The sequence below is a fragment of the Zosterops lateralis genome (assembly GCF_965231275.1).
Source record: "Zosterops lateralis genome assembly, chromosome: 15".
Lineage (NCBI taxonomy): Eukaryota > Metazoa > Chordata > Aves > Passeriformes > Zosteropidae > Zosterops > Zosterops lateralis.
Window position 1 is genome coordinate 113,014 of NC_139775.1, and position 22,180 is coordinate 135,193.

At 50.0% G+C, this 22,180-nt stretch overlaps 3 protein-coding genes across 9 annotated transcripts in view; 2 read left to right on the forward strand and 1 right to left on the reverse strand.

Annotated features, from left to right (window-relative positions):
• Nucleotides 1–39: 39 nt before the first annotated feature.
• On the forward strand, nucleotides 40–16,805 carry HAGHL (hydroxyacylglutathione hydrolase like). Of its 6 annotated transcripts, none has more exons than XM_083872192.1 (9): nucleotides 40–90; nucleotides 1,112–1,242; nucleotides 1,923–1,987; nucleotides 2,310–2,427; nucleotides 2,951–3,059; nucleotides 3,202–3,305; nucleotides 3,506–3,607; nucleotides 3,690–3,769; nucleotides 4,105–4,950. In XM_083872192.1, the coding sequence occupies exons 2-9, from the start codon at nucleotides 1,138–1,140 to the stop codon at nucleotides 4,268–4,270; spliced, it is 849 nt and encodes a 282-aa protein (XP_083728318.1). In that variant the 5' UTR covers nucleotides 40–90; nucleotides 1,112–1,137; the 3' UTR covers nucleotides 4,271–4,950. The 6 variants fall into 6 exon arrangements, 4 of the variants coding, with proteins under 4 accessions (XP_083728318.1, XP_083728320.1, XP_083728319.1 ...); XR_014591167.1 differs by lacking the exons at nucleotides 40–90; nucleotides 4,105–4,950 and adding exons at nucleotides 8,197–8,433; nucleotides 16,677–16,805 and having other exon boundaries at nucleotides 1,041–1,242; XR_014591168.1 differs by lacking the exons at nucleotides 40–90; nucleotides 4,105–4,950 and adding exons at nucleotides 8,197–8,433; nucleotides 14,548–14,670 and having other exon boundaries at nucleotides 1,041–1,242.
• Nucleotides 6,487–17,332, reverse strand: CIAO3 (cytosolic iron-sulfur assembly component 3). Of its 2 annotated transcripts, none has more exons than XM_083872186.1 (11): nucleotides 17,131–17,332; nucleotides 15,843–15,938; nucleotides 14,565–14,708; nucleotides 13,643–13,775; nucleotides 12,884–13,018; nucleotides 12,456–12,574; nucleotides 10,965–11,094; nucleotides 10,661–10,733; nucleotides 9,042–9,176; nucleotides 7,942–8,099; nucleotides 6,487–7,185 (listed from the first exon to the last, which is right to left on the reverse strand). In XM_083872186.1, the coding sequence occupies exons 1-11, from the start codon at nucleotides 17,194–17,196 to the stop codon at nucleotides 6,947–6,949; spliced, it is 1,428 nt and encodes a 475-aa protein (XP_083728312.1). In that variant the 5' UTR covers nucleotides 17,197–17,332; the 3' UTR covers nucleotides 6,487–6,946. The 2 variants fall into 2 exon arrangements, with proteins under 2 accessions (XP_083728312.1, XP_083728311.1); XM_083872185.1 differs by lacking the exon at nucleotides 17,131–17,332 and adding an exon at nucleotides 16,112–16,684.
• MSLN (mesothelin) overlaps nucleotides 17,221–22,180 on the forward strand; it is a gene marked incomplete at both ends in the record, with an annotated part of 30,990 nt that continues 26,030 nt past the window's right edge. The window contains one exon of the mRNA XM_083872277.1: nucleotides 17,221–17,297. Within this exon, the coding sequence (XP_083728403.1) occupies nucleotides 17,221–17,297 (77 nt within the window). The remainder of the gene's footprint in view (nucleotides 17,298–22,180) is intronic.

The following is a 22,180-nucleotide window of genomic DNA, read 5'->3' on the forward strand; positions in this document are numbered from 1 at the left end:
GTTCTTTAACTCACAGATTTATTCATTTATTGGTTTTGGATCACAGATTGAAGTCAACCAACTGGAATTGTCTTTCTGCCTAATCCTGGGGTGAGTGGGTAGCATTTTGGGGACCCCAGGGGCTTTAGTGGCAGTTGTATTTTTGTGGAAGGGGAACAGGGAGGGTGCAGCCCCTGGTTTTGCTGCCTGTGAGTGCCATTCCTTGCTCACAAGTGGAATTTGGGGCCCTCAGGCCAAGAAGGAGATGGAGGGGCTGGGGAAGGGAATGGAGCCCCAGGAGTGGATGAAGGAGCTGGAGAATTCCCGAGGGAGCTGGGAAAGGGGCTCAGAGGGAGAAAATGGGGACCAGGAGCAATTTTTGGCTCTGCACAAGTCCCTGACAGGAGGGGACAGCCGGGGGGTCGGGCTCTGCTCCCAGGGAATAGGGACAGGAGGAGAGGGAACGGCCTTAGGCTGGGCCAGGGGAGGCTCAGGGTGGATATTTGGAAGAATTTCCTCCTGGAAATGCTGCCCTGCCCAGGGCAGGGGTGGAGTCCCTATCCTTGCGGGGATGTAACAGCCCGTTGGATGTGGCACTTGGGGATGTGGGTCAGTGATGGCTTTGGCTTTTGGGGGAATGGTTGGGCTCTACCTCAGAGGACTTTTCCAACCTCAAGGGTTCCATGTGGGGGTCACAGTCAGCCCTGTCCCAGCACTGGGAGAGCTCAGCTCCCTGAGCCTTTGGGGCTTCCTGCCCTGGGGCTGGACCCTGTCCCTGGAGCAGAGACCCTCCCAGACCCTCCAGCAGGAATTGCAGTGCCCGACGCCGCTCTGCACCTTCTCCCCGCGCTGCTGTTCCCATCCAGTGCCACCAGTGCCACCACCCCGCATCCCTCCCCTCGCACCCCGCTGATTTCGGGGCTGATTTTAGGGGCCGACCTGGGGGTGTCCCCTCCTCCCCCCAGTGTCAGGCAGTGCCTTGGCAGGGCAGGGTGACACTGTCACTGTCGCTGTCCCCGCGGCCGCCGTGGCGGGGCCGTGCGGGTCTCCCCGCCCCACGCTGCGTGTCCCTCCCCGCACACGGCGGGGACCGCCCCGGAGGTGGCGCTGAGGACACGCCGGGGTCCCGCAGCCCCGGGACCCGCCCGCGCCGGGGCCATGAAGGTGAAGGTGATCTCCGTGCTGGAGGACAACTACATGTACCTGGTGATCGAGGAGAGCACCCGCCAAGCCGTGGCCGTGGACGCCGCGGTCCCCAAAAGGGTGAGCGGGGTCCCCCTCCGGGGGGGAGTGGCGGTGGCATCCCCGCGGTGACTACCTGGAGCATCCCCCCGGCAGGACAGAGCCCTCCATCCATCCCATGGGCCCCTCTGTCCCTGCCCGGGCTGTGCGGGGTTCTTGGAGCCCGGCAGACCCCACAGCGAGCGGGACTGACCCCAAATATTCGGGTATCCCACGGTTAATCCCGTTTTCCAGGAGCCGGGAAGGCAGCGGGCGGGATCGCCGTGACCCCCATGTCCCCCGGTGTCCCCTGTGCCACCCCATGAGCGTTCGGTGCCGACTCGGGCATTTCCTTCCTCTGGGAGGAGCGCGGGGTTTGTTCCTGGCCGTGAATGTTCCTTTGGCATCCGGAGCCTCCCGCAGCCGAGCCGGGGCTGTGGCAGTGCCCTGTGGCCTGAGCTGTGGCCAGGGTGGGTGGCACGGCCACCGTGTCCCTGCTGTGATAGTGACTCCGTGTGCCCCTCTGTGCCTTCCCAAAGGATGGCCAGAAACGCCACAGTCCCCGTGGAATGAGCATGGTCCCATCCAGCTGCTCCCCTCATACCTTTGTCCCTGTGGTTTTGGGGGATTCCTCTGCCTGGTGCCACAGGGGACAGGTCACGGTGTGTGTGTGTTTGTGTCACCTCCTCTGCCCCCTCACCGCTGCTCTGTGTCCCTTCCAGCTGCTGGAGATCATCAGGAAGGAGGACGTGGTGCTCAGGGCCATCCTCACCACCCACCACCACTGGTACGTGTGGCTGGGTCAGGGTGGCCGTGTCCCCACGGGGACAGTGCCCATGTCCCCACAGGGAAGGTGCCCATTCCCAGTGCCCATTTCCCAATCCCATTCCCGGTGCCCAGTCCCGGTGCCCATTCCCAATCCCAATCTTGGTGCCCATTCCCTATCCCAGTGCCCAATCTCATTCCCCATGCCCATTCCCAGTGCCCATTCCCAATGCCCATTCCTGGTGCCCATTTCCCATCTCAGTGCCCATTCCCAGTACCAGTGCCCATTCCCGCTGCCCATTCCCAATCCCAGTGCCCATTCCCAGCCCCTCCTGTGCCCTCAGGGACCACGCCAGGGGCAATGAGGAGCTGGCCCAGCTGTTCCCAGGCCTGCAGGTGTTTGGGGCTGATGAGCGCATCGGGGCCCTCACACACAGGGTCACCCACGGCCAGGAGCTCACGGTGAGTGCCTGCAGCAGCGTGGGGACGTTTGGGAGCCTGGGGACATCTGGGGCTCAGACCCTACACACGGGCCCTGCCTGCTGGGGTGGGGTGCTGGGGTGGGCCCCAGGGGGGTGGCACTGTGGTCACCAGTGGGGAGTAAAATGGGGTGGTCACACTGTCCCTAGTGATCCCCAGTAGAGTGGCCAGTGGAGAGTAGAATGGGGTGGTCACTCTGTCCCCAGCTGTCCCCAGTGGGGTTGGTGCTGCTGGCCCATGCTCAGCTCTCTGTGCCCTGGGGTGGTTGCAGATGTGGCCCCATGGGTTCAAGGATGGGGTGGAGAAATCCAAATCCCAACGTGTTTGGGGTTGTGCTGGAGGTTCCCGCCCTCTCCTGGGTCCCAGATGCCATCGGAGCAGTCACAGCTGCACCCACACAAAGCCTTGTCAGATCTGTGACCTTCTGGGCCCCTGACAGGGTGTGAGGAGGTCTGGGGGGTCTGTTTGTCCCTCTCAGTGAGACCCTGACCCTCTGTCCCCCCAGTTTGGGGCCATCAGGGTGAGGTGCCTCTTCACCCCGTGCCACACCTCGGGCCACATGTGCTACTTCATGTGGGAGGATGATTCTCCGGATGCTCCGGCTCTTTTCTCAGGTATCCCCGCCATGGCTTTTGGGGACACCCTCCCTGTGTGCTGCCTGTCCCCCACTCTCAGCTCTCCTGGGGTGAACCCAGCAACCCCTGGCACCCCCATCCCAGCACTGGGGTCCCTCAGTGCCCAGCCCTTGTCCCACAGGTGACACCCTGTTTGTGGGGGGCTGCGGGCAGTTCTTCGAGGGCACGGCGGAGCAGATGCTCATCAACCTCACCCAAATCCTGGGCACTCTGCCCAAGGACACAGTGAGTGTGCTCAGCCCCTGGGCTGGGGAGAGCTCCTGGAGCCAGGATGGGGCTCAGGGCAGGGATCCTGGGCTCAGGGCAGGGATCCTGGGCTCAGGGCAGGGTTTCTGGGCTCAGGGCAGGGATTCTGGGCTCAGGGCAGGGATCCTGGGCTCAGATCCAGCACTGGGAGCATATTTGATGCCAGCTGCCTCCTGCAGAAAGTTTTCTGTGGCCACGAATGCACCGTCAGAAACCTCAAATTCGCCTTGAAGGTGGAGCCGGAGAACGAAGCGGTGAAGGAGAAGCTGGCGTGGGCCAGGGTGAGTGTCTGTGCCCCCTGTGCCAGGCTGGGGTTCAGGGTGTGGGTTGGCAGTGGGATTTCCATGCCTGTGCTCCCTGCAGCAGCGGGATGACGAGGACCTGCCCACGGTGCCTTCCACACTGCAGGAGGAGTTCCTGTACAACCCATTCCTGCGGCTCACGTAAGCATTGCTGGTCCCTGCCCCCAGATTTCCCCTCCAGCACCATCCCAAATCCCCCCTCCAGCATCATCCCTTCTGTCCCCAAATTTCCCCTCCAGCACCATCCCTTCTCCCCCCTCCAGCCCCATCCATCCCTTCTGCCCCAAATTCCCCCTCCAGCCCCATCCCTGTTCCCAATGACCTGGTGGGAAATCCCAGCCCTCAGCCAGGGGAGGGAGCCTGGCCATGGGGTCACCCCAGACCCCCCAGCAGTGCCCAGCACGGGGTGACACTCCCCTGTTGTGGCGTGGGGGTCCCCTCCTGTCCCCAGGGCACAGCAGGAATGTCCCCTGCAGGGAGGAGCCCGTGCAGAGGTTCACAGGCAGGACAGAGCCCGTGGAGGTGCTGAGGACGCTGCGCTCCCAGAGGGACAACTTCAAGAAGCCCAAGGAGAGGCCCAACCCCCAGGCCATGCTGGCCTTCGACTGGGGGCTCTTTGGGCCCCTCCTGGAGAAGAAGTGACATCCCTGTGACATCCCTATGGGCCCAGGGCTCCCTCCTGGCTGTGCCCAGCTCGGATTTGCCCCCAGCTGGGGATGGGTTTGGTCTTGAAGCTGCTTGTGTGAGGCTGCTGTGCCCTGCTCCCCTCTGGCATTCCCTGTGGAGCAGCACCTGGATCCCTGTGCAGAACCCAGGCTGTGGGTTTGGTGGCAGCTCCCAGCACTGGGACAGAGCTGATTTCAGGGATTTTCACATGTGGACTGTGAACTCCTTTGTTGCCACTGGAGTTTGGTTTGGGGCTTTTTCCTGTGCTACAAACTGGACCAAGGTGGTTTTTTTTTTTTTTTTTTTTTTTTTTCTTTTTTTTTTTTTTCTTTTTCCCTTTTATCAAGTTTTAGTCTGGATTCACTTCCCTGCATGGAAGGAGAAGGATTTATCCAGCTGCAAAATGGTACCATGATCATCCCCTTGGTACTGGGATGATGAGGATCAGGACATGGCTTGGAGCAGGGGACACTCCTGGTTTTGGGGTCAGTGCAGGAGCACCCAGCCCTGGGGCCAGGGAAAAGCTCAGGGATCCCCAGGGAGCACCAGGCTCCCTGCACTGCATCTCAATCCCAGGAGTTGTGTGATGGTGGCTTTGGAACTCCTGGGAGCCCTCCTGGCCCTGCCAGGTCAGGGATGGACACTTGGATCCCCACAGGAAACTGGGAAGTGACTGGTGGCGCTGGTGGCACCAGCACCCACCTGACTCTGCCCTGTGTTAACAAACCCCCTAACAAATCACAGCAGGTCGTGGGTGGGTTTTCCTCTCTTTTTTCCCCATTTTCCCTTCTTTTTTTCCCCATTTCCCCTTCTTTTTTTCCCCATTTCCCCTCTTTTTTTCCCCATTTTTTCCAGTAGGTCCCACAGGGATTTGTGGCCCAGTCACTCTCCTGGGAAGCCCTTGGGCACTGTGGGGTGTCCAGGGTCTGCCCCAGGATGGGATTTCCCAAGGTGGGACAGATTTTAGGCAGCCAAGAACAAAGTGCTGCCAGGCATCCCTTGCTTTTTGCTTTTTCCCAGGATAAAAACTGGGAAACACTTGGTACCAACTCCATGGACATTTCCAGGGAGCACCTGGGGCTCCCAGGCCTCCCCAGCTCTCACTCTGTGTAAAACCAGGGCTGTGTTTTACTCATTTTTAACTCTGAGAAAGGAGCTGAGTTTTATTTGCAGCTGTGGGGAGGCGCTTCCCACCACTGAAGTAATTCCCTTTTATTTTTTTGTGGAGAAAATGAGAGTTTGATGTCAACTCCCAGAGCTGATTTCAGGGGTATTCATGTGTGGACTGTGAATTTCTTTGTTGTTGCCACTGGAGTTTGGTTTGGGGCTTTTTCCTGTGCTACAAACTGGACCAAGGTTTTCCCTTTTTTTCCCTTTTCTGAAGTTATAGTTGGATTTACTTCCCTGCATGGAAGGGAAAGGATTTATCCAGCTGTAAAATCTTGGCACCATGGCCTGAATTCCTCAGTTTCCATGAAATGCTGGAGTTGTGAATGTGCCCTGTGTGTTCCTTTGGGATTTTATTTATCCTGGGAGCTCCTGTGTGTTTGAGCCAGCCCTGAGCCTGCTCCACAGCTCCAAGCTGGGAGAAATTCCAGCTGTTCCTGGTGCCAGAACAGGGATCCTGGGTGCCCTCAGTGACCTCTGTGTGTGTTGGTGATCTGGGGAAGTGACAAAGTGTAGAGCCCTGATAATTTCATTTATTATTTGATTTAATTTTCAGCTATTTTAGCTTCACTGGTTGTGCATTTCTGGGCTGATTGTGCATTTCTGCACTGACTACAGATTTCCTGGTTCAGCCAAATCCCTGCATGGAAAAAGGGAATTCACTGGAAGCACCAATTTGCTCCTCAGGAAGGTGGAGAGGGGGCACAGGGGGAGCTTTGATGCCTTAGAACACTGTGAGGTCATTAATGATCAGCAACAGCTGAAAAAAAATTGGAAAGCTTTTAATTAAAAACATGAAAGTCACCATTTGCTCTGTGGATTCACTGGGGTAAAGTGCAGGGGAGACTTTGCTTCCTGCCAGCCCCGAGGTCAGGAATTATTTTGTGGTAATTTCAGGATGTTGTCCATGTTTTGTCTGGATTTAGGGATATTACCCCTCAGTAAGTGGCTGCTGAGGGTGGGTAAGAGTGACAATTCCATGATTCCCTATTGTGTGTTTAGGAAGAAAAGAGAGAGATGTAATTGCCCTTGGTATAAATTATTATAATTTAAGGAAAAGGAATCACAAGGTTTCTGTCCAGCATTCACTCCAGTCCCTTTCCAGCAGCCCCAGGGGTGAGATGTGACAGCTCCAGGCTTCATGAGACCATTTCTGATGGAATGAGGATGTTCCAGCAGAGGCAGCCACAGGACTGAGTGCTGAAGGAGGAATATTTGGGGTGGCACAAAGCTCAGCCTGGAGCTGGGCTCCAAATCCTCAAACTCCTCAGTTCTGGCAGGAATGGGGCAGCTGGAGCAGTGCAGGTCTGTGCCATCAGCCTGGGACGTGTTTCCTGTTGTGGTTTATTCTCCCCACCTCATTCTCCAGCTGAAGAAATGAGTAGTGCTAGGCACGTTCCCAGAGGCAGGAATTGCACAGAGTCCTTGGGAGGGTCAGAAATGTGAGTTCAGAAGGCACTGAGGGTCTCCTGGGCTGGGCAGCCCTCACCACTTGATGTTGAGGGCAGAGTTTGTTTTCTCCACTGCGTGATATTGTGTGTGCAGCATTTCCTGAGCCCTCTGTGAGCCCCAGCCCCCCAGCCAGTGCTCATAGAGCTCCCTCACAGCCTGGTTCTCCTCTGGGATCTCAGCCCTCAGGGATTCATACAACCTCTCCACCTGCTGCAGCTCCTCCTTGCTGGATTCCCCCTCCAGTTTGATCTGCCCTCCTCCATTCAAACAGCCTGGGGGGCAAAAAAAAAAAAAGGATGATGAATTTCAGCTGGAAAAACTAAAAAAAATCCAGTTAGTTTTTTCTGCTCCTGCGAACAGCTGCAGGAATGAAAACACCTCAGGAAAGGAGGTTCACTCCCAGTTATCTCCCAGGGCCACAGGGCAGGGAGATGCTGGGCTGGCTCCAGCTGGGGATCTGCCAGCTCTTATCTCCTGCCCCCAGAAGGGAGCAGAGCCCAGCCCAGGTGAGCCCAGCCTGGCAGAAGGAAAGGGAAAAGTGTCTGGGATGAACTGTGGGAGCTCCCAGAGCTGTGGGGATCCTTGGGAAGGAGCAGCTCCCTGAGCCAGGAGTGGCCCCTCAGTGGGTTCAGGCTGGCCCTGCTCCCAAGGGAGCCAGCAAAGGGAAAGGAAAATGGAATAAAATATAATTGTTTTATCTCCACCAGCCACAGCAGCATTTTCTCCAAGTGTGATGGTCAGGTTTGGGTGACTTCAGGGGGAAAATACCAAAGAGCTCAGGAAATCCTCCTTAAAAGCAATTAATTAATTATGGAAATCCTGTGTGATGGAATTTAGCTGCAATTCCTTAAACCCAGAGGAATTACTGGTTCTGAGGTAGGAAAATGCCCACACAGCTGTGGATCTGTGATGCTGTGGCTGTCACTACCCCAAGGGGGTGAGAAATCTCCCATTTTTCCCTGTCCTGAGTTGCCTGGAGCTGCTCTCAGGCTGGATTTGGGAGCTGGGTTTGGATTTTTGTCCCTCACCTGAGGGACAGGCCATGACCTCCACGTAGTCATAGGGGCACTTCCCTCTCTTCAGCTTCTGCACCAGGTTCTGGATGTTCCTGAAGCCATAGGCCAGAGCAAACTGGAGCAGCACCTCCCCATCCCTCTCCAGGGTCACCTCCTGGAAGTCCTTGTTCCTGAGGGAACAGAGCACAGCAAATGATTTTCTCCAAACCAGTTTCTATTTTAAACATCAAAGTGCAAAACCGAAATTCTTTGTGGATCTCATTTCAGAGCTGTCCCAGTTCAAGGAGAACAGGCAGGAATTCCTTCTAGAACCTTCCAGGATTGTTGGGTCACCTGAGCAGAGTTTGCTGAAGGACACCTGTGCTGATAAAGGCTGAAAACTCATCACAGGGAACTTTCCCTGCCAGGCCTGAGTTCCTTCAGCCAACACTGATGGAGCCTCTGAGGGGATCTTTAACTTCTAACATGGGAACAAACCCTGATTGAGGATTCCAGATTTCTAAGGTTAGTGGGAATACCTGGTCCTGATGAAAAAAACCAAAGTAATTTGATTTTTATCAAGTTTTGAGACTGTTTTTTCTGCTTCCTAAACCAAGGAATCCTAAACATAAAAACTGCTCATTAGGGATATAATTAATTCCAAAGGATACATTAAATTATAACTGGGAAGCCTGAAGGAATCTCAGGTGGATGAGCCTCAATCCTTAAACTCTAAACTCAGGTGATTTATTTTCTGTTTCTCTACAATTAAACAAAGCCCCAAAACCTTCCCACAAGGTTTTCTGGGATCAATTATCTTGATTAGCCTGATCCAAGGTGAAGAAACCCAGCTCCACCAGAGCTCTGCCTTCTCAATTACTCTGCAATTTTATAATTATTCTAAAGGGAAAATCCATCAGGCCAAACTCCAGGGTGTGAGTGGGGAAAGGGCTGGAATTCTCCCTGGGAAATTCTCTTTGGAACTGGCTGATTTATTGCTCAGCAGCTGAGGGGAGCAAGCAGCCAATTCTCAGCCTGGAAGTGAAATTTATCGTTTCAAAAAAATAACAATTTGGCCCCTCAGCAAGAAATCCTGAAACAACTGAGTTTCCTATGGGGTTTCAGCTCCTTACTTGAGAGGTTTGTAGTGGATGGAGCCCACGTGGATCCCAAAGAGCTCCTTGGCAGCGTGGGTGAAGATGTGTTCCAGGAACCCCCCCGAGCCCCCGCCATGGTGTGAGCTGAGCTCCTCCGCAGCCCCGCTGAGCCTGGTGAGGGCACAGGGGGAGATTTGGGGTCAGACAAAGCTCCAGGGGCTCCAGGAGAGGCCAAACAGCAGCTTCCTCTGAGCTCCAGTGTCTCCCTTTCTCCTGGGAAGCGTTGCTGGCCATGGGGGATTCACAGAGGTTGAGGATTTCCCTGTGTCTCTCTGGAGTGTTCCAGGCCAGTGGGAGGTGTTGGGGTTGGATGATTTTTAAAATTCCTCCCATCCAAACCCTTCCATTGATTCTCTAACGAATCCTCCTGTATAATTCAGGGTGCAGTGTCTTCCTTTCTCCTGGAAAGCATTGCTGGCTTTTGGGAATTCACAGAGGTTGGGGATGTCCCTGGGTTTCTGGAGTGTCCCAGGCCAGGCTGGGATGGGGGGAGGTGTTGGGGTTGGATGATTTTAAATCCTTCCCACCAAACAATTCCAGTGATTCTCTAATGAATCCTGTGTAATTGAGGGAGCTCCTCCTGCTGGACATTTCTAGATTTCACATGGCAGGAACTCTGGGGATGTTCCCCCTGCCCTGCAGCAAAGGCAGCTCTGGGTGCTCAGGGCAGAACCAGCCCTGCTGTCACCTCAGACCCCAAAATGAGACCCCAAACATAAAAATCGTATCTTGGATTTTGCTAGAATTGGTATTTGGAAAGTATGATCAACACAGAAATGCTTAGGTTTGACAGGTGATGTAATATTTCAGTAAACATTTCTCTCAGAGAAATACTGGAAACAGATAATATTAAGGGAAATTTTACTGCCTGGAACCTTGAGAATATTAGTAGAGACTGAAATCAGAATGGACATTAGGGATATTAAATGCAAGTAAGGCTCAAAGTGCAGTGCAGGCTCAAAGATACAGGTAAATTATGGGAATAGGCACAAGTTCAGTAAGTGAAAAACATAAAATACTTTGGTATGGAAGGCTGGATAAACATAAACTGCTAATTGTTAATTAACACTAGGAGTGAGGTGTACCCCAGTGTGTGCAGCTGGCCCTGCAGCACAAGTTCCTCCTCAGATCAACAAGCCCAGCCCCATCTGACACATCTTAAATGTCATTTTTCACAAACAATCTTCTGGAGATTAACTGAGTGACCTAAATATTTGTTATTTCTGTTTTAATTCTGGGATCTTTGCAGTGGCTCTGATAACCAGGAGCAGCAGCTTCTGCTTCAGGGAAATTTTTATCACTGGCACAGATTCTTGTCCTTCCCAAAGCCTGCAGCAGCTTTTTGTGGGATGAAAGGAGCTGGAGTGACTGTCCAGTGGGAATTCATCATAATCTGTACATTAAATATTTTAATTCCTAATTGTTCTGGTGCAAGTGACACAAGAAACCAAAGCAAGGGCAAACACACTTCTGTAAAACAGCAGGAAAAGGGGATTTCTGAACTCTGAATCCTGGAGGAAAGGGAACAGGGAAATTCTGAACTCCGTAAATCTTGGGGGAAAGGGCAGATGACTGAAATGAAATTTCGTTCTTACATGGTGTCCAGGGGAGCAGGATCCACATCTGACAGGGACACTCCTTCTTGCTCCAGCAGCTTTAGCACTTCCCCTAGGGCAGAACCAGGCAGAAAGAGCTCTTATTTTTGGGATACAGGAAAACAATCCCCACAGAACAGTCCCTAAACTGCACCTGCATTTTACCAGGGTGAGATTTGCACTATTAAATGTAAATACAGATCAATATCCACTCTCTGTCAGAGACAAAGGGTTATTAAAGCCAGGGAACCCTCAAGGCTCCCAGAATTAGCTGGAATTGGGAATCTCCTGTGCCTCTGCTTACCTGTGGTGATGACACAATCCACATCCCTGGTCTGGTATTCCTGGTTGAAGAAGTCTGGCCTGGAGGCCTCCAGCTTTTTGTCATAGCAGGGCATGACTGTGACGTGGTAGATCCTGTCAGGGGGCAGGTGCTGCAAGGGAGACAAGGCTGGGGCAGCTGGAGCAGCCAAAATCCCTGTCCTCAGGGACAGCATTCCAGGAGCAAAGGGGAGAGGGGAAAACAATGCCCCTGTGCCCCTGGAATAATCCCCACTGTTACTGACTATTTGTGTATTTCTGTATTTATGCATAAATGAAATGATTTCTCTCCCAGCAGCCAATTCCAGCTGCAGTCAGGGGCAGCAGGGAGCGTCTCTCACAGGTTTCATGGAATCATGGAGCGGTTTGGGTTGGGAGAGACATCAAAGCCCATCCAGTTCCAACCCCAATACCTTCCACCATCCAAGGCTGCTCCAAGCCCTGCCCAGCCTGTCCTTGGACACTTCCAGGGATCCAGGGGCAGCCACAGCTTCTCTGGGAATTCCATCCCAGCTCCTCCCCACCCTCCCAGAGAGGAATTCCTTCCCAATATCCCATCTAACCCTGTCCTCTGGCAGTGGGCAGCCATTCCCTGTGTCTTGGCATTCCAGGCCCTTGGGAATCATCTCTTTCCATCTTTCCTGAGGCTGCCTTCAGCTTCTGGAAGTTTCCCTCACTCCAGTGCAATGATCCAAGGTCAGGCAGAGAAGCCAATCCCTAATTAAGCCATTAGGGAATAAACTTCCTCCCTGCTCCCAAAGCTCAGTCCTTCAGGACATGATCTGGACTCCCACAAAAACCTCAGGATCATCCAAGCAATAAATACAAGCTGAGCAGGCAGCTCACTGACCCCAGGCCACTGTTTCAGTCTCTTGTGCCAAATATTCCCAGAAGTTGCCAGATTTTGTTCCAAATCTGCAGCTGCCTCGTGCAAGTGTGAAAGCACAGCTTGTGAGTGGCCAGCAAAGCCCACCATAAATCCCCAGACCCTTCCTGGCCCAATCCAGGCTGTTTGTTTAAACTGCAGCCTGGGGACATCCAGCTCCCTGTTTAAACTGCAGCCTGGGGACATCCAGCTCCCCTCTGGAAAGATTCCAGAGGCTCCAGGCTAAGGACAGGACATCAAGATGGGAGTGAGGAATCATTTTTAGAGAAGCCGCGATCTGCACATAAGCACCGACTGCAGCCTTGGCCTGGGTCACTTGTCTAAAATTATTCACCAACTTTAAACAACAGGAGCACAAAAGTTTGGTTCCTCAGCTCTCCCAAATAACTCAGAGGCTTTAATTTAATTAGCCCACGCTCAGTGTTCTACCCTAATTACTCCTCATTAGCTAGGACAGAAGTGAGGAAGATTTGCTGCCTCCTGCAAGGCAATACTGACTCTTAAATGTGTATAACACAGTAAAATCTTCACCCTGAAGTGCTGAATTTGAGGAGTTTTACAGTAAGAAGAGCATTTTTAGAGCTTTACCTGCTGCTCTGCAAAGTAGCCCTTGACCAAAGAGCCCATGACCTGCTGGGGGGATTTGGTGGTGCTGATGTGGGGGATGATGAAGCTGCCGTGGGTTTTCTCTGCGTAGCAGATCCAGCCTGGGAGGAACACAATTAACAAATCAAATTAAAAAAATAAGCAGCAGACTTTTATTCTGCCCATTCTCCCCAAACCCCAGAGTTTAATGCCCATTAATAACCATCTTCAGCCTCAGTTCAGCACAAAAAGTAAAGCAAGTGTAAGAGCAGATCGATTTTAAGAGCAGACTGATTTTAAGATGTCTCACCACTGCTTTAACCCCCAAAATCTGTGCTCTGAGGAGAAAAATCCTGCAGGTAAAAAACACCAATTTGCAGCTTTCTGAGCAGCTGCTGGATTTTTGATTCCAGCTGGGACTGAAGCCATACCTGGGCAGGCAGAGGCCAGCATGGGCAGAGCCTTTTTGTCCTCTGCCTGTCTGTGGAAACGTCTCACAAACTCCCTCTGGCTCTCCAGGAGGCTGAAGTTCCTGGAGAAAGTTGTGTCAAACACGTAGTGCACACCTGGGCAGGGCAGCAGCTGGGTTAAAACCCTCAGGAAACAGCAAAATACAACAAAAAACCTTCCACTTCTCCCACAGGCACAGGCACCCAGCCCTGCAGTTGACAGGGAACGTTTTTTAGTGTGGCAGAAGTGACAGGAGAGGTGGAAATGTAAAATGTGAAGTTTTTTCAAGGGTTCTTTGAGGTGGAAATGTAAAATGTGAAATTTTTTTTCCAAAGGTTCTTTGCAGGTTTTATGGACTGATGGGATGGTTTGGGTTGGAAAGGACCTTAAAGCTCAGCCAGTTCCACAGCAGGGACTGTCCCACTGTCCTAGGGTGATCCAGCCTGGCCTTGGACACTTCCAGGGATGGAGCAGCCACAGGGAATCTGTGCCAGGCCCTCCCCACCCTCCCAGGGAGGAATTCCTTCCCTACATCCCATAACTCTGCCCTCTGGAAGTTTAAATCTTAATTTAACCTTGTCCTGTTAACAAAAAAAACCTACCTCCCTCTCCTTTCCCCAAGCTTTCCTCCCCTCACTCCAAGTTCATCCTGAAGTTTTGGACACTTTGGACTCCACGTGGGGCTCAAATCCCATTAATTTGTGCTGCACCCCCAGCCCAGAGCACAACCCCAAACTTGCCCAAACTCTTGAGGAACTGTGTCAGCCTCTGTGCAGTCTCCAGCAGCCCCAGTTTGCACCTTGCAGCCAGGGAGGCTCTGGACTGGGGTGAGACAGAAACCACTATCACTTTCTGCTCGTGGGCAGCAGCAGCCTGGGGAAAAAAAAAAAAAAAAAAACAAAACAAAAAAAACAATCCCAAACTGTGGCACAGGCAGAGCTGGCAGCACCCCAGAGCTCCTCACATTCACTCTGAGGCAGGAATTGACACCAAACCCTTTAAAAATGAGAATAAACCATCACAAGTGCAAGGAAGAACAATCTGGGATCTGTTAGGGGCTCTGAAATTCCCTTTTCCTGTGCATTTTTTTCTTTCCAAACCCTTTAAAATGAGAATAAACCACCACAAGTATAAGCAAAACCAACCTGGGATTCCTCAGGGGCTCAGAAATTCCCTTTTCCTGTGGATTTCCCCGTTTTTATTTTCCTTCCAAACTCTTTAAAAATGAGAATAAACCACCACAGTGCAAGCAAGAACAACTTGGGACCCTGAAATTCCATTTTCCTGTGGATTTTTTTTCCTTCCAAACCCTTTAAAAATGAGAATAAACCATCACAAGTGCAAGCAAGAACAACCTGGGACCCATGAGGGCTCTGAAATTCCATTTTTCTGTGGATTTCCCCCTTTTTTTCCCCTTCCAAACCCTTTAAAAATGAGAATAAACCAGCACAGTGCAGCAAGAACAACCTGGGATCTGTCAGGGGCTCAGAAATTCCCTTTTCCTGTGGATTTCCCCCTTTTTTTCTCCTTCCAAACCCTTTAAAAATGAGAATAAACCACGACAAATATAAGCAAGAACAACCTGGGATCCCTCAGGGGCTCTGAAATTCCCTTTTCCTGTGGATTTTCTCTTTTTTTCCTGCAGGGATGAGGGGGACCCACCTTGTTGACGGCCAGCACCTTGCAGAGCTCCCCATGGCTCTGCTGGCTGATGAGAACACTCTCAGCTGAGGTGATGCAGCCACTGCAGGCCAGGCAATCATTCAGGGTGATTTTGGCCTTTTCCAGCTTTTGTTCTTCCCCATCCTGCAAAACAAAACAAAAAAAACCAACCAAACAAACAGACAAACAAACAAACAAACAAACAAAAAAAAAAAAACCCAGAGCAGGATCAGAACTGAACCTGAATTTAACTGAACAGAATTTAAGGAGCAGTTTCCTCACTTAGGTACAAATAATAAAGATGTTGCTCTTGGTTTATCATTAAAGGAAAAAAGTCTTTATTTTTAATAAAATGAGGACAAAGCTTGGCTGCTTTTGATGGGATTATTTAGCCCAGGAAGGAGGATTTGCTGAGGGATTTCATCCCAGACACTGGAAGGGAATATTTTCCCTTCTATCTGCCCTGAATGATTTGATTTTATCCCAAGAGATTCTCCTCCACAAAGCCAGGAACAGACCAGGAGAATGAGGCACTATTACAATTTTAAAATAAGGAACCAGACTCCTTTGGAAGTGCTGGACCCTCCCTTTTTTAAAAAATCAAAATCTGCCTAAATTTCCAAGTTCCATTCCTAGAGGAATTCCCAGCTTGCTTAACTAAGCAATGCCAACATTTTTGGGTGAAAACAGGAAAAACTCAGCCTGAATTTTGGAAGCTTCTGAATTCTTCAAGCTTTTAAAGAAAGAATTTGAAATATTATTTATTTTTTAAAAAATCCAGCAAGATTTTTTAAAAATATCTTGATAAATTTCTGAGTGAGCACAAGGACATTGCCACAACCAGCCTGGAATTGCCAATCCTTAAATATTGATAAAACAAAGAAACTTTTCATCTTATCTGCTCTCTTGTGAAAATCATCACCAATTAATGGCAGTGCTTCAGAGCAGAAAAAACTGGAATAAATTGGAATTACTGATTATAAAATGACTGCTTAGAAATGAATTTATAAATTAAAATGCCGATAAATTAAAGTTTAATACAATCTCAGCTTATCTGCTCTTATATTAATAATTCAGCAATTAATGCCAGTGTTTCAGAGCATTAAAATGGCACAAAATTTGAATTATTGATTATAAATTAAAAAGAAAAAACCCACAAGGATGCTGACAGCATCTCTTCGAGGCATTAAACAGATGTAGATAATTAAAATAATTAAAATACTTAAAATAAATTCATTTTTCTGGGTTTTTTTACACTGAACAAAAGACCCCACATACCTGATTGACCTGGAAATAGCTTCCATCAGCCTCGATCCTGATCTTGGCTGCTGCTTTTCCAGGCTTTGTGTCCACTTTGACAGGCTTGATGCATTCCTGAAAGAGCAGCAGAGCCCGGGATTGAGGAGCTGAGTGAGGAAAAAGGGACTGAACAGGAATAAAAGGGCTCAAACAGCAGCTCTGGGTGTGGAGGAACAACAAACCAGGCTGGGATTTCTCTGAATTTCTCTCAGCTTTTTAAGAGAAATGTCAAAGCAGAGGCTGCTCACCCCTCTGGAACAGGAGGAACATTTTTCCAGCGTCATCGCAAGCCCGCGGGGGAATTCTGCTCTTTCTGAAGAGCTCAGCTCTGGTTGTGGAGCTTTGACAGGAGCAGAGCCCGGCCAGCCCCTTCCTCCTCCTCCTCCTCCTCCCCAGACTCCGGGAGCAAATCCCGACTCTTCCCGCGGATCCCGGCCCGGAGCTCAGCCCCCGCTCCGCTCTGCTGTCCCGGCACAAGTCCCCAGGGGTTTTCTCTCAATTTTATCCAGTTTTTAAATTGTTCCACCGCCCCGCGACTCCTTGTCCCACTTCTCCTTGGAGAAGTTTGGGGTTTCCCCACTAAATTAATCCACCTTTGCAGGAACGACTCATTTCCATTCCTCATTCGAAACACAAGAGCAGAGCTCATGATTTAGGTAAAGAATTCCCTCGCAAACCCAAGCCCCGCACGGAGAATTAACAGGGTTTGCTATTTTCCTTTCCACCGATCTCATCCCGGTTGGGTTTTTTTTTTCTGCCGCGTTTCTCAGCAAAACATCCAGGATTGATATTTTGCTTTTTTTTTTTTTGAAGCCTCTGACAGGAGTCGCTCCCTCCTCGCTGTGGGGTTCCTTCCTATCCACGGAAACCTTTCCAGGCTCCAGGTTTTCCTGAGGAGGCTCCAGGGGAAAATCCCACATCGCTTTCCCGAGCGGGCTGGGGCTGAGCCGGGATATGGGGCTGTGACCACAGTGACCCGACAGTGACCCCACAGAGTCTTGCCCTGCTCAAGGTGGAAAGGACAGCGCCGAATCTTCACTTTTACCCCTTTTTCCACACCCAAGAGCAGCGGGAGGAGGTCTGAGGGGAAGGTGGGCACGGTCCCCGGGCGGTGACAGCGAGAGGGGCCAAGGGTGAGGGTGACACCCCCCGGCCTCCCCTCAGGGCCCCTCCCCAGCGCCCACCCCGCGCCTCCCGGGGCAGGGGAGCCTCGTGAGCCCCTGTACCCGGGGATTCTCTGGCCCTGTCACCCCCGGGGTGGCCCCACCTGCGAGGGAGCGATGAAATCGTCGAGCTCCGTCAGCTGCAGCACCCCGCTGAACCGCGCCGCCATGGCCGCCGCAAAGCGCCGCGCCGCATGTCGTACAACGGGGACTACAACACCGCCGCAAAGCGGACGGCCACACTGTCGTACAACGGGACTGCCACACCGCCGTAAAGTGAGGCGCCACGCTGTCGTAAAAGCGCCCTCAATTATAATATAACACTTTTTATTTTTGCTCTGTAGTTACCAACTTTTTGGAATAAATTAATACTATATAAGGACTTTTGGAGCTCTAAGCAAATATAAAGGGGTCGGCACTAGGAAAGTTTGGTGTAACTCCTTTCGTGCGCTGGTGGCTGTTGTGAATCTCCAGCCTCAAGGGGAAATCCCAAAATTAAATCCCAGCAAATGTTTCAGGCGCTGAATAAATATAAATATAAATATAAATATAAATATAAATATAAATATAAATATAAATATAAATATAAATATAAATAGTATTTGTGAGAATTAGATACAAAATAAGGTGAAGTTCCTGCTGTGTGCTGAGGTAAACCACTGCAGGTGCTCAGCACATCTAGGTGCTCAGGGGGAACTTAAGGACAGGATTTAGGCCTGGGAACATTTGGAGTTTAGGGAGAGTGAGAGACAGGGATCAGTTGTGTTTTGCTCTGATTTTCAGGACTGGGCTGTGAAGGACCTGGCACCCACTGCAGGTGACTCTGCACACACATATATATTTATATTCATATTTATTTATATCTTTACATTTATAATTTATTTCTATTTATTTTTGCACTTATGTTTATTTAAATTTACATTTATCTTCATATCTATATTTATATTTCTACACGCAGCAGGTTAAGCTGCTCTGCCCCGTCCCCAGGTGTCAGCCTTGTTGTGAGAAGCACCTGGGGACATCCAGAGCCCCTTTCCAGGAGCCTGACTCCTGCAGGAAACTCTTTGTGCTGGGAATAAGGAATGCTGGCAATTCCAGCAGGCTGGAGAAGTCTGAGGACCTTCAGCAGGAGCTACAGCATCCCTGGTGCCCCCAGGACCTGTTTCTGCCTCACCCGGCCCTGGGGAATGTGGGGACATTCCACGATGCCTGGGTTTTAAATCTTGGGAGCTCTGAGGAGACTGGGACAGGATGGGAGTGGGAATGGGGATGGGATAGAATCCATGGGATCCATGGGATGGGATTCATGAGTGGGATAGGATTCATTGGATGGGGTGGGGTCCATGGGATGGAATTCATGGGATCCATGGAATGGAATAGGATAGAATCTATGGGATGGGATCAATGGGATGGGGTATGAGATGGAATCCATGGGATGAGATGGGATCCATGGGATGGGATGGGATCAATAAAATGGGCTGAAATCCATGGGATGGGTTGCCATGGGCTGGGATGGGTTCCATGGGCTGGAATCCCTGGGATGGGATAAGTTGGTTCTTCCTGAGCAGCCTTGCCCAGCCCTGACCCTCCTGCTGCAAACCCCTCTCCTGATGACCCCAAAACCTGTCCCACTCCTCCCTGCTGGCCCCTGGTGTGTCAGGAGCGTCCCCAGAGTGTCCCCAAGGCCCAGCCCTGAGCAGCTGGGGCTGGGACACTGTGGGACACATTTCTTCTCTCCAGAGAGGCTGCAGGGTCACCAAACCTGGGCACAGAGGGACAGCAGATGTCATAGCAGTCACTTTTCCCTTTTTACCTTTCCTTTTTTAGCTTGTTTGGATTACAGGGCTTGGAGCGTTACCTGAAGGTGGTTTCTGACTTGTGCAATGCAAATATTACAGAGGAGGGAGGGAGGGGGAAGCCAAGGAAAATCTCTTGTGTAAACCTCCAGGCAGGTACAGTGGGATAGTTGGGGTTTAATTCCAGCCCCAAACAGATATTTGACGTTGTTTTTGTTGTTGTCTCCATTGTCCCTGTGAGGAGCTGTGGGAGGGAGAATGGCCAGGGCTGGGTTTGCTCTGCTGTTCCCAGAGCAGGGGATAAATCAGGATTGAGTTTATAGGGTTTGGAGTTTTTGTTCTGCAGTTCCCAGAGCAGGGAGTAAATCAGGGTTGGGTTTAGACAGGTTGGAGTTTTTGCTCTGCAGCCCCAGAGCAGGGGACAAATTGGGATTGGGTTCAGAGGGGTTGGAGTGTTTGTGGTTTTTCTCTGCAGTTCCCAGAGCAGGGAGTAAATCTGGACTGATTTTAGAGGGTTTGGAGTTTTTGCTCTGTAGTTTCCAGAGCAGAGGATAAATTGGGATTGGGTTTAGAGGGGTTGGAGTGTTTGGTGGTAGGAAAAGATCTCTGACACCCCTGGCTTCCCTCTCTCCTTTGCTGTTTAAAATCCCCCTCAGGTGAGGGGCTGCTGGCACAGGCAGCTAAGGATGGGATCGCAGGGTCACTGAGGTTTAAAAAGACCTTTAAAAAATTCAACCATTCCCCCAGCACTGCCAAGGCCACCATAAATCCTGTCCCCAAGCCCAGCTTTGAAATCCCCTCAGGGCTGTGACTCCACCACCACCCAGGCCTGGAGACCCCTCTGGGTGAGGAAATTTTTTATTAATCTACAAATTAAACTTCCCCTGGTGCAACTTGAGGCCGTTTCCTGCTGTCCTGTCCCTCATTCCTTGGGACACATGAGCTGTAAAACACAACCCTCAGTGTCAGCCTCTGCTGACCCCTCTGGCATTTTTAGGTGTGGGCTCAGCAGCGCCTTGGAGCCAAAATTGTTTCTTTTCCCATATTCCCCGCTGGGAAGTGGAGGCTTGAGCAAACAGAGTGACACAAGCTCCTTGGTGAAGCAAATATTGTCCTGTCTATTAAAAAAAATATCTCTGCTGGTGACATTTAACGAGTGGCTGCGTCACCCCCCTGAGGTGACAGAGCTGCTGTGACCTCACACATCCTCCCACACATCCCTGCCAGGCTCAGAATTGGGGATTTGCAGGGAAAGGTGGCACTGGAGCAGCCCTGTGAACATCCCATTCCTGCTGAAGGTCTCTCCCTCCTAGAGGGGTTTGATGATTTATTTTCATGTATTTCAGATCCTGTGCTGCCCAGGGGTGCAGTTCTGAGCTCACAGTGTCACTCAGCTCTGCACAGAGCAGGGAAACAAAACAAATCCCTTTCCTTCTGGAGATCAAGGACAACTTTCAGGCAGGGTTAGAGCAAGAGCCAAGTGTCAGGGACGTCACAAGCTCGTTTTCATGGCCTGGGGGCTGTTTATGCCTCAAACCACAGCTTTGGCGTCACCTCTGTCCCTTTATCCTCCTCTGGCAGCTCCCCTAAACCTCTGCTCCTGCCCAGATTAACCCTCAGGTCTCCCTTTTTCCTGGTTTCCCCTTCTGGGAACCTTCTGGAAGCTGCTGTTGTGTTAGTCGCTGATCCAAAGAGTTGGATGGTGCTTCTTCCCAGGTTCTGCGGGGTTTTTACCTCGTCTGTGGCTTTTTTAATCTTCTTTTCTGTTAAAACCAGGATTAAACGCTCAGGAGATGCAGTTTTCATGTTGGGACTCAGATGTTTATTAATTCTTATCTATGTTACAGTCTCACAAGCTGTGAGTTCTGGCTAACAAAGTGACAAATGGCTCAGTCTCCAACTCTTCCCAAGGTCTTTTAAGGATAAATTGTCCAATTATGAAATGAGACCTAGTTTATTTTGACTTTTAACCCAATAACCAACCACCCATGGTCTGCAATGTGGACTTTTCTATCTGATTACAAACCTCAAAGAAATGTTTGACTATATATCATGTTCATGAATATGCATTTCAACAGTGCAATGAAAAAGCGTGTGAGGAAACTTGGTGTGGCTAATTGGTGTGCTTTGGGCAGTTTTCCTTATTAAATTATATATATTTATATATGTATATAAATATATATAATATAATAATATATATTTATATACACATATATAGATATATTTATATACCTTTCAATATATATTTCTATTTCTATACATTTAATATGTATTTATATACACATATATATTTATATATATATGAATATATATATTCATATATATACTTTAATATCTATTTAATATAATATCTAATTCTATTTTATATTTTGTACATTAAATATATTCTATATTTAATTAACTACTTAATTATATATTAAATAGCTATAATGTGGTTTATGTATAACATATATTATATATAATATATGAACATATAATTCTATTATACTATATATTATAAATTTAATTGTTTAATGAAAATTTAATTTCATATAATATTGAACTTTTAAAAAAAGTTTAAAGGGTGCGAGTCTTGTTTCTTGACGAGGCAAGGTTAGAGGTTTAGGCGAGCCAGCACAAAGCCCCTTTGTCCAGGCTGCGGGGCGTGGCCGCGCTGAGTGGGATTGGGGAGGATTTATTGTCCCTGTCACACCTGGCTGAGCTCAGGAACAGCCTCAGGCCAGCCCGGGGCCCCCCCCAGCCTGGCTCAGACTCATTTTGGGGCTGTCCCGGACTCATTTTGGGGCTGTCCCACCCCTTCTCCAGCACCTCTCCTCCCTGCCAGGGCTGGGCTGGTGGCTCTGATGCAGAACTGGGATCGGGTTTTTTGGGGAAGAAGGATCTTACAGAGGCAGGGCTGGTGTGTGATAGTGTTGAGCTAAATGGAATCGTTTATGTGAAAAACAAGGTTCACTTTCCTGGTAAAATTTATAAAGTTTAATGAAAGCACAATAGGAGACAGAAACAAAGCCAAGGGTTAAAATAGCCAGGTGCTTGGACTTAACTAAGAGCACACTCACTATCTCAGAGAATTTCTTTAAACACTTCTTAAATTACATTAGCCTGCTGCATATTTATAGACTATTATGCATATTTATATTTTTCTCAGAACTGTTTAGCAGAGCTACTCTTTGGGTCTGTCTTTTTAGACCAGGAGTGTTTCTTGGCCATGGTTTTATCATCACTTCCAGTCTGGGCCTTGGTCTATACTTCCTTCAGATAGCAGATGGTGATAGTTAGTGTATTAATAGCAGGGTCCTTATCACATTCACTGGATGTTATCTTGACCAAACAGTTCACTTATATCAGCTACTACTAC

Excerpts from the sequence above, each read along its gene's own strand:
- HAGHL (XM_083872192.1), top strand. The coding sequence starts at position 1,138 with ATGAAGGTGAAGGTGATCTCCGTGCTGGAGGACAACTACATGTACCTG. Across the intron at positions 1,988-2,309 it reads CTCACCACCCACCACCACTG|GGACCACGCCAGGGGCAATG; the intron begins GTACGTGTGGCT and ends CTGTGCCCTCAG. Across the intron at positions 3,608-3,689 it reads AGAAGCTGGCGTGGGCCAGG|CAGCGGGATGACGAGGACCT; the intron begins GTGAGTGTCTGT and ends TGCTCCCTGCAG.
- CIAO3 (XM_083872186.1), bottom strand. The coding sequence starts at position 17,196 with ATGGCGGCGCGGTTCAGCGGGGTGCTGCAGCTGACGGAGCTCGACGAT. Across the intron at positions 9,177-10,660 it reads CCTGCTCCCCTGGACACCAT|GCTCAGCGGGGCTGCGGAGG; the intron begins GTAAGAACGAAA and ends TGCCCTCACCAG. Across the intron at positions 7,186-7,941 it reads GGTCATGGCCTGTCCCTCAG|GCTGTTTGAATGGAGGAGGG; the intron begins GTGAGGGACAAA and ends TTTGCCCCCCAG.